At 52.3% G+C, this 9,280-nt stretch overlaps 1 protein-coding gene across 1 annotated transcript in view; it reads left to right on the forward strand.

Moving 5' to 3' along the window:
• Itpkb (inositol-trisphosphate 3-kinase B) overlaps nucleotides 1-6,241 on the forward strand; it is a 95,940-nt gene extending 89,699 nt beyond the window's left edge. Inside the window, exons 6-8 of the mRNA XM_032914787.1 lie at nucleotides 1,537-1,638; nucleotides 2,711-2,782; nucleotides 3,096-6,241. Of these exons, the coding sequence (XP_032770678.1) occupies nucleotides 1,537-1,638; nucleotides 2,711-2,782; nucleotides 3,096-3,311 (390 nt within the window). The 3' untranslated portion in view covers nucleotides 3,312-6,241. The remainder of the gene's footprint in view (nucleotides 1-1,536; nucleotides 1,639-2,710; nucleotides 2,783-3,095) is intronic.
• The last annotated feature ends 3,039 nt before the right edge of the window (nucleotides 6,242-9,280 follow it).

Below are 9,280 nucleotides of genomic sequence, written 5' to 3' on the forward strand. Positions count from 1 at the left end.
CTCTGGTCTCTGCACCATACAGCCAACAGTGTCCACCGGCCTAGAGAGGCCGACTGGATGCACCGTCGCTTGCCCTCCTTTGCCTTAGCGACCAGAAAGGCCCTATGAGAAAGGTTCCCCTGAGGTGCCATTCCCTCAGACCTGCAGTTTTCCTGAAGGCAGCCCTTCTGATGTTACGGCTGTCACCTTCTCCAAGTGGAGGGGGACTGGTGCAATGTTAGGGTTCCTGCTGGACCCACTCTCTCTCCCGCTTTGTCTCAAAAGAACAGAGCTCTGTGTGCTTGCCCAGGCCAGCCTGGACAGAGGGAGCGCAGGCCTCAGCATGGAGACAGTGGTTTGTGGAGTAGAGATACAGGGATGTGGGCTTAAACCTCGGGGGAAATCTTCATAGCAGTCCCCTCATCTGCAGTGCACTACACGACCCAGACCAAATGTCTGGAATGCAGAGTACCAATAGGAACATGAGCACATATATACACAGATGCACATGTGCATGTACACACACACACACCACACATACACACACTGCATGCACATACAGCACACACAGTCATACCACACACATACTACATGTACCATACATACCATAAACATGCATATACACACTACACACACAACCAAATACACATACACATATCATACACATTCATACCACACACACATACATATACCACATATACACTCACACCACATACACATACATATACCACCCACACATACCACATACACACTATATGTACCACACACACTACACACATACATATGTACAATATGCACACCACACACATATTCACACCACACACACATACATACACTACACACACATATACCACATACAGTGACACCACACACACATACTACATGTACCATACACACACATATACACACCACACATACCATATACACATATACCATACACATACACACACACTGCACACACACCACATACTACATGCACATACACACACCACACACCACACACACACACACACACACACACACACACACACACACACTTATTTTTTGTCTGTTCCTTCAAGGAGACACTTCACAGGTTCTGTTTACCAGATCATTAAAATTGTCAGCATTATTGCTCTCGTGCTTTGGCCAATACTAAATGATCGTCACTTGACCACAAGCCTATGACAGGGTGACTGTTAGCCTGATCATCCAGATGACTGCTACCACATTAATGTGACACACTGTAAGTCATGGGTCCAAGGGCAAAGCTTCTGAGCAGGAAGTGAAACTGCCCATTCCTTTTGGCCCTTGCTGCCCTTACTGAGAACAAGGTGCTTCTCCATTGTTGTCTCGGACACCCCTCACACTGCCAAGACTTCCTGAAATGCTGTGTGGCCAGGGATCTCGTGCCACTGTGTACACTCCTCAGCTGGGATCTGGGACCGACACTCACGTGACCTGCTTCACCATCCCTGGGCACCTGACCACCTCCACAAAGCAGCAAGAGGGTCATGATCATGAGTAGTCTGTCCCATGGGCCCTCTGCTGACTCCCTGTGTGTGACTCCTTCCTCAGAAGGAAGATGGCTCTGTGAACCGTGACTTCAAGAAGACCAAAACAAGGGAGCAGGTCACCGAGGCCTTCAGAGAATTCACTAAAGGAAACCAGAACATCCTGGTGAGTCAGGGTTTGGGGTGAGGGGACCGTCCCTTCTCTGACCTAGCTAAGGCCAGGCAGGAATGCTTCTGAAACCCTAGCTCCCTACTTCTGTAAGAATGTGATGTGGCTGCCCCCGGAGAAGCTCGGAGACACTGACTCATTCTCCTTAGTCCCTCTGCCCAGCACACTGCCCTTCTACATCAGGGGACAATGAGGGTAGGAGTCAGCACCTGCTGCTGACCTGGTGTTGTACTGAGTTTGCATCACAGTCCCTCAGAAGCCCTCTGGTGAGGACAGGCAAGCAGGCATCCTGTCTCCGTTTGACGAATCAGAGACGTGAGAGATCAAGGATGCATAGACAGAAAAACGCTGGGCCAGGATTCACACCTAAGTCAGCCTGACACAGGTCCCTGCCCTTCCTGATGCCTCTAGACCCAGACTTATAACGCTGGAATGCACACAGTAGGTCCGCAGCACCAGTCCTCTAGTTCCAGGGCACCTGTCCGGATCATTTCAGATCCTCCGACTGCATTCCCAGCTGTTGCTAGGGTCTCCAGGATGGTGCTGACCAGCCCTGCCTGGCTGTGTCTCTGCTATTCAAATAGTCATTGAAGGGCCCTGTGTGATATGAGCTTCCCCATGGCACTGTAGTCCTGGGTGATGAGATTCACGGAGAGGATCAGGTATCACATTGCTAACACTGGAGACCTGTAAGGCTCTGTGGAGGGGACTCTTGTAGAGATTCGGGAGTTTTCCCCCTACCCTGTCTTTAGGCAGGGGCATAGCACTCTGTGCTCAGGTAGTTACCATGGCAACCATTTCGTGGGGTGTGCCTCTGCTGCCTGGCATGCTGGCACAGGCCAGCACTGGGGGAGCATGAAGGGCCACATAGTCTTCTGGGAAAGGTGTAACTGAGCTCAGCTGGGGTAGGTGAAGGGGTCTGAGTAAGCGATTGGTACATGGTCACTGCTAGTTGTAGTTCCGTGAGTCTAATGAACTAAAAAGATCTGACGCCCCGCCCCACCCCGCCCTGCCCTGCCCCTCCACACACACACAGATTGTGTGAAACTCTGACCATCTTTGCCTTCAGATCGCCTACCGGGACCGGTTGAAGGCCATTCGAGAAACCCTGGAAGTCTCTCCCTTCTTCAAGTGCCATGAGGTAGGATACTGAGCCTTCGCCCCACAGACACATTGCCTGCTTGACTCACACCCCTCCCCATCACCCCTAGTTTCAATAGGAAGTGAAATTGCTGATCTAAGCTTCCCTCGGGATCATTACAGCCTCAAGCCTTCCTTAGCCTCATAAATACCTGGGCACCCAGCCGTGCCTCCCCCTAGCCCTGCTGCCCTGCAATCTCTACTCCTCCAGGCTCTACCCACCTCCTTCCTGGTCCTGTCAGGACTAGCCCCCCAATCCTGCCCCCTCCCTGTCCCTTCCCCGCTGCCTTTCTCACAGGCCTGCTTCCTTCCAGGTCATTGGCAGCTCTCTCCTCTTCATCCACGACAAGAAGGAGCAAGCCAAGGTGTGGATGATTGACTTTGGGAAAACCACGCCCCTTCCGGAAGGCCAGACCCTACAACACGATGTCCCCTGGCAGGAGGGGAACCGGGAGGATGGCTACCTCTCAGGGCTGAACAACCTCATCGACATCCTGACAGAAATGTCCCAGGGCAGCCCACTCACCTGAGGCCACCAGCACCTTGCATAGCCATGCCACCTTGCCCGCCACCTCTGCCTGTCGCAGCATCTCTCTTCCCCTGATTCTTCCTTTTCCTGTCTGAGCGCCTACCTAGAACAGAGCCTCCCATCTGCACTACAGGATACTTTGGAGAAGAGAAGAGAGATTTTTTTTTCCTAGATCTTTATTTCCCGCCTTCCTACACAGGGGCCTGGAGGTGGCGTTTCTAATTCTCTCTAAATAGAACTACCTTCTAGAAGAGAATTGCACAGAGCTAGGCCCCCGCATCCCGTTACACTTAGAGCCTAGAGCCTGCACGGGTCTAGAAGGCTGTGGGATCCCTGGCTGCCTAGGGTCTTAAGAGATTGAGCCTCCCTCCCAGAGACACTCCCGCCCCGCACCCCTCACCCCCCACTCTCGGGAAAGTTCTGGCCCACATTGGCTACCAGTGGCCTTCTGCCCCCTGGTGGCTGGTGCCATAATTAAACACAGTCCCATTCGTGCCTCCTACCATGGACCCTGAAGCTAGGGTCCTGCTTTCCGGAAGCTAGGGTCCTGCTTTCCGGAAGCTGGGAATCCAATCTCTGGGGGATCTGCGTGTGGCTTATGAGAAAAGTCTCCTCCAGTTAGAAGCCCCAGCTCCCAAATACACCGTGTGGCTTCTCTCGAGACACCAAATCAGGGCTCTACTTCTCTGTTGTTTAAACCCTTGGAACTCAGGCCAGCCTAGGAAGAGCATAGAGAGCAGCAGCTCCACTGTTTCTAAAAGAACTTCACCCTTCCCTCTGGGAGCGCTGCCCGTGAATTCAGAGGGGACATTCTGCAAAGCTGAGCTTCAGGGGATGATGTCACCTCCTTGAGCTGCTGCTTACTGTCCCTGATCTGCTTACTGGGTACAGTACTCGAGGCTCACACCAACCTCCAGGGATCTGCAGCAGCTCCGAGAGCCGACCACGCCCAGGAGAGACCTTAGGGAAGCAGGATTCTGGCTTCTTGGAATGATTCCTAAATTTCCCTTGATATCACTCACTCTGCGGGCTTGAAGGAATTAGACCAGTGTTTCTCCGTGTGACTCCATAGTTGCCAGGATTCAGAGGGGTGCCCAGGGTTGCCCTAAGCTTTCTCCTTCCCGGAGTCCTGAGCTTCCTGAAGGGCTATGTTGACAGGGGAGGCCATTGTTGGTTGCCACTTCATCTGTGAAGCAAGTAGCCTCTCTGATTGGAAAGAGTGTACAGTTTGTATGACTTTTAAAAGATGGCACTCCTAGGTCTGTTTCCATTTGGAGCTACCCTCTGCCCCTCTGGGCCTCTTTTACTGAGAGACTGTGGATCACACACATGTACAGAGGCTCCTCTGGGTACCATGAAAGCAGGCTAGGGACCAAGGGAGATGGGGTAGACCAACGTGTACACACCTGGCAACATAGCTTTGAGCAGGGGTGGCCGTCTTGGCTGCCTACCCCAGCTCCCTGGGGCTTCTAGAACTGTTGGCCCATGTGGTACATGTGTTTCCCCTTCATGCTGGGTGGGTGAGTGACAGTTGGTGGGGGCGGGAGGTGGGACCCACAAGAATGTATAAGTACAGATTTTTAAAAAGAAACTCATTTAAACTTCCTGGCTTCCATTCAGATGGGCGGTGAACTCCTGTGTGGGCTGACTTGCTAAAGGTCACGCCCCCCGCCCCCCATCATCGAGCCCAGACCTTGTGACAGCACATGATTGGGAAGACAGGCAGCCTGGCGTGGGGGAGGGCAGCAGCAACCAGGCAGCCAGCTCTGGGGCTCTCCAGCTGTGGTTGCTAGAGGGCTCGAGGTGACCTCATGGCCTGTACATCAGCCATTTGCTGGGAAGAGGCATCGTTAATTCCAAGAGTCTCCAGCTATGACCTGGCCAAAAGTTCCCTCCCTCAGAGAAATGTTTGCTAAAACAAACCCCCGCTGTGAACAAGAATGCTAGCCAGTTTAACGTGTGTGAAGAACAAAACTCGCCAAGCCCTTTAGGAAGGTAGCACCTGTCACGATAAAGCACTAAGATACTGTGACTGGGGGCCAGTTATCGAGAGCCTTAGCACAGTGCTGGGCAGTGCTTTGGGCTGTGTGTGTTGTAGGGGGGAAAGTGGTGTGCAGAGGCATCTTTCCAGGCTTATTCTGTTGCCAAGGGTGTCTTGTTCAGTCGGGGTTTGTATTTACCATGCTCGTACCCACTCTCTATCTCCCAAACCATTCTCACATCCATCCTGCCAGAGGCCCCTCCTTCCTGCTCTACTGGGATGGGCAGAGCTCAGATGGGATTTCCCAGAGCCTTCCAGAGTCTGATAAACTGAGTTCTGGGAGTCCTGGTGGAGACTCCCAAGGTCCTGGCCAAACAGGTGCTGGGACATGGGACAAGCTACATGTGCCTATGTGCAGGGTCCACGGGGCCCTCCTGCTCTTGGGCCACCAGGTGCCTTGGTGGTCAGCTCTGCTTTGCACACGCTGAAGGTTGCTTCAACTGCTTTCCCCAGGCTAGACGTTAGTGCCCTTTAAGAAGTGTTTAAGTTATATTTATTTTGGGTTTTTTTGTTTGTTTTAATTGCACAAAACACTAAGATAGAAGGCTGGGCTGTTCTTCCTAAGCTCTACCTGCCCTCTGGGGCCTTTCCTTCGCAGCTGGAGGAGCCCCGAGCAGGTATGGCCTCAAGAGAGATGCTGTTCACCTTTGGCTGGCTGTATTTAGCTTCAAGGTCGCCTGTATGCTGACAACCCTCTGTGTATAGGCCCCACGTCTTGATCGAGGGTGCTCGCCCACCAGTGCCTTTTGGGAGGAGAGGATCCTCCTTGCACCCTGACAGGCTCTCCTCTGAACTCCTCTCCCCTCTGGACTGTTACATCCCCTGCCCTGCGCCCCTCAGTCAACTGTAGATGCTATCTACCTTCCCAATAAAGGCTTTGGAGACCATTACAAGCTTGATGTGCTCCTTCTGCCCCACCCCCACCCTCCAACTACCACAGAGAACTACGATGACATCTAGCAGTGGATATCAGTTGGGGTAGTGTTCTAGTCTGCAAACAACACGAAACATTCTTTATAAGGAGTTTTTTCAACATACTCTACACAGCGGCTCCAAGTTGTCACCCAGTGACAAAGTCCCCCTGCCTGTGGTGACCCCCTGTGCTACGTACATCCAATCACCCACAGCCTATAATAACAAGACTTTATCATCTCCACTGATCAGATCAGGAAACTGAGGCTTAGAAAGTCAAACAACTTGGCCTGGGTATCATGAAAATATTTGGAGCCAGACCTTGTCACCTTACTGGAGTGTTGGGGCAGAGAGCTGGGCTCTAGACCCAGGAATGGCTCGGTTGAGAGACTTTGCTGTGCTTCAGGGAATCCCTTAAGAGCATGGCCCAGTCTCCATAACAAGGGTCACATCTCTCTGACTCTGCCGTAAACTCAGCCACCGAAGGGCACCGGTGCCTACGTTTTAGAACACTGCCCGGCCCAGAGCCCAGAAGAGTGATTTTAGCCACGGTTGTGTGGAAAGCTGCAGGTTGTTCCGAGCAAAGCCATCTCATAGCACCCTCCTAGCCAGCCTCAGGTGACCTGTGATCATGGCCCCAGAGAAGGAGATGCTCCCTAAAGAACCCTCGATAGCAACTTACGTGGACTGAGTGGCTCTGAACCGTCCACATTCCTTGTCCAGAGCCATCTGACCAAACCAGATCCCTGTGCTTAGACATGACGTTGCTCCTTGTCACATGGGCCCAAGTGCCTCATCTTCCACCTGTCCTCCAGGTTGATACCCTCAGGAGACCATGGTCACCCCATCATGGGGCCCTCATCCCCTTCATCTGTGGTCTTCTTTCTGGGAGCATCCAGAGAAGTGGGTGGCCTATTGCCTGTTGCATCACAAGACCATTTTTGGCACCAAGCGCCTAAGCCTGGACTCACAAGAAAGGCAGTCCTGCTGGCATATGGGGCAGCAATTGTGACCAACTTCCTTTCGTGGGACATCTCCAGGGAGTGGGTGCTCTTCCTCCATGGGGACAGAACAAACACCTCAGACAGACAGGGCAGGGATCTTTTTCCAGTTCAACCCTGCTGCATCGACCCCTGGAGAGGAGTCTCTGTGGTGGCCCAGCCGTGTCTGATAGCCCAGACTGTGCCTGCTTAGCCATTCATTCTGGGAGGTGAGGAGGGAAGGCAGTGTCCCCACCTGTCATTAAATCCCCAGGGAGCAACACACCCTATGCCGAACCCTCTGGCTAGTCTTCCCCCACCGCACCCCTCCCACCGGCAGGGAATTGGGGTGTAGGGACTGCCATCTATCCTGCGGGTCTGGAGGGAGAAACTAGCTGAAATGAGGGTGCTTCAAAGGCGGCACGGGACGTAGTTCGGTGGGGCTTGAGTGACAAGAAGGAGCCAGGGCCACTCTGAATCAGTGATGATGCAGGAGAAGCCTGGTGACTTGGGCACATTTCGGTGTGTGCCTTACTACATGCCCTCCACATCTGCAGTCTACTTGCTTGTCCTGGCTTCACTGATGCATGAGGGGCTCAGCCTAACAGTGAGTCTTTAGAATAGCTGACTGTGGAAACTCTTCTTTTTTTAAGGTTTATTTATTTATTTCTTGTATGTGAGCACACTGTCACTGTCCTCAGACACACCAGAAGAGGACATCTGATCCCCATTACGGATGGTTGTGAGCCACCATGTGGTTGCTGGGATTTGAACTCGGGACCTCTGGAGGAGCAATTGGTGCTCTTAACCGCTGAGCCATCTCCCTGTAGAAACTCTTAGTTAATTGAGAGAGTTCTGAACGTCGTCTGAGGTAGAGTGCTCACTACACAGCAATGTTGTATACACATGAGGAACACAGGGTATCCGCTCCCCTATGACCCAAGGTGGTTCCCGAGACTGCCTTGAGAGGCTCCTGCCTCTACCAACCCGTCTGAACCCTACAGGGGACCATCTCTCTCCTTTCCCCATACTGTGTAGCTGACTCTGGATAGCTTCTCTGCCCTCTCTCCCACCTTTCAGCTATGCATTCGCCAGAGCAAGCACCCTCTTAGAAAGTAGACTGTATAAATAAAGTTTTATTAGAAACAACCGTGTCACTACTTTATGTAGCCTCTAGGGCCTCTTTTTGCCCCCATGAACCACAGATGAGACCAGTACACCACCATCTATATGGGCTACAGAACTAAAATGTTTATCATTCAGCCCCTTACAGATAAAAAGGGCTGCCGAATCCTGCTCAAAAGTAGCAGTGAGCAATGGTTGGTTGTACGTTGCTGAGTGTCAGGTGATTGAAAATCAAATAGTTTAATACTCATAAAAACCCCATGAGATGGACCTTGCCCTCCTGTGTTCTACATAAGAAACAACAGACTCTGGGTTGGGACCAAGCTCGAGACCTGCCTGTGATTCTGCATGTTTCTGTCTCCCTAGAGAGTCCAGAGCGTGTTCTGGTACCTGGCTGTGTCACAAGACTCCTAGGACAGCCCAAGAATGCTGGCGCCTGGGATATGTAGGGGCACAGCTACCAAAGCCCGGGGTCAGGGTATCAGACAGTCTCTGTTCTCCTGCAGGCCTGGAGACCCGAGGCCGCTGGAGTGAGGGGCTGTTTGTTCTAGGCTTGGGATGACCCTCCAGGTGGGTAAGTGTTAGCATCCGTGACACCCAGTCCCCTTTCTCCGCAGACTGATGATTCAGAACCAAGCCTGCCTGCCATTCACAGCCTGGATCACACGTCCTACCACAAAAATGCAGAAAACGCATCCAGTTCCCGAGAATGCCAAGAACAACCCTGGGTGTCATTTTTTTTTTTCAATTTCACTTTCACTGTGACAGCTGTGGCCCAGCTCCTGGCATTTAGCACACCATGAACAGGCCCGAGATGACACATTCAACAGAGAAGTGAGACTGGAAAGCAGACAGAGCGTAGGGACCAGGCGTTTACACACCTTGCAGAAGATGGGGGATGGTCAAAGGGAG

The sequence above is a fragment of the Rattus rattus genome, chromosome 10 (genome assembly GCF_011064425.1).
Source record: "Rattus rattus isolate New Zealand chromosome 10, Rrattus_CSIRO_v1, whole genome shotgun sequence".
Taxonomy (NCBI): Eukaryota; Metazoa; Chordata; class Mammalia; order Rodentia; family Muridae; genus Rattus; species Rattus rattus.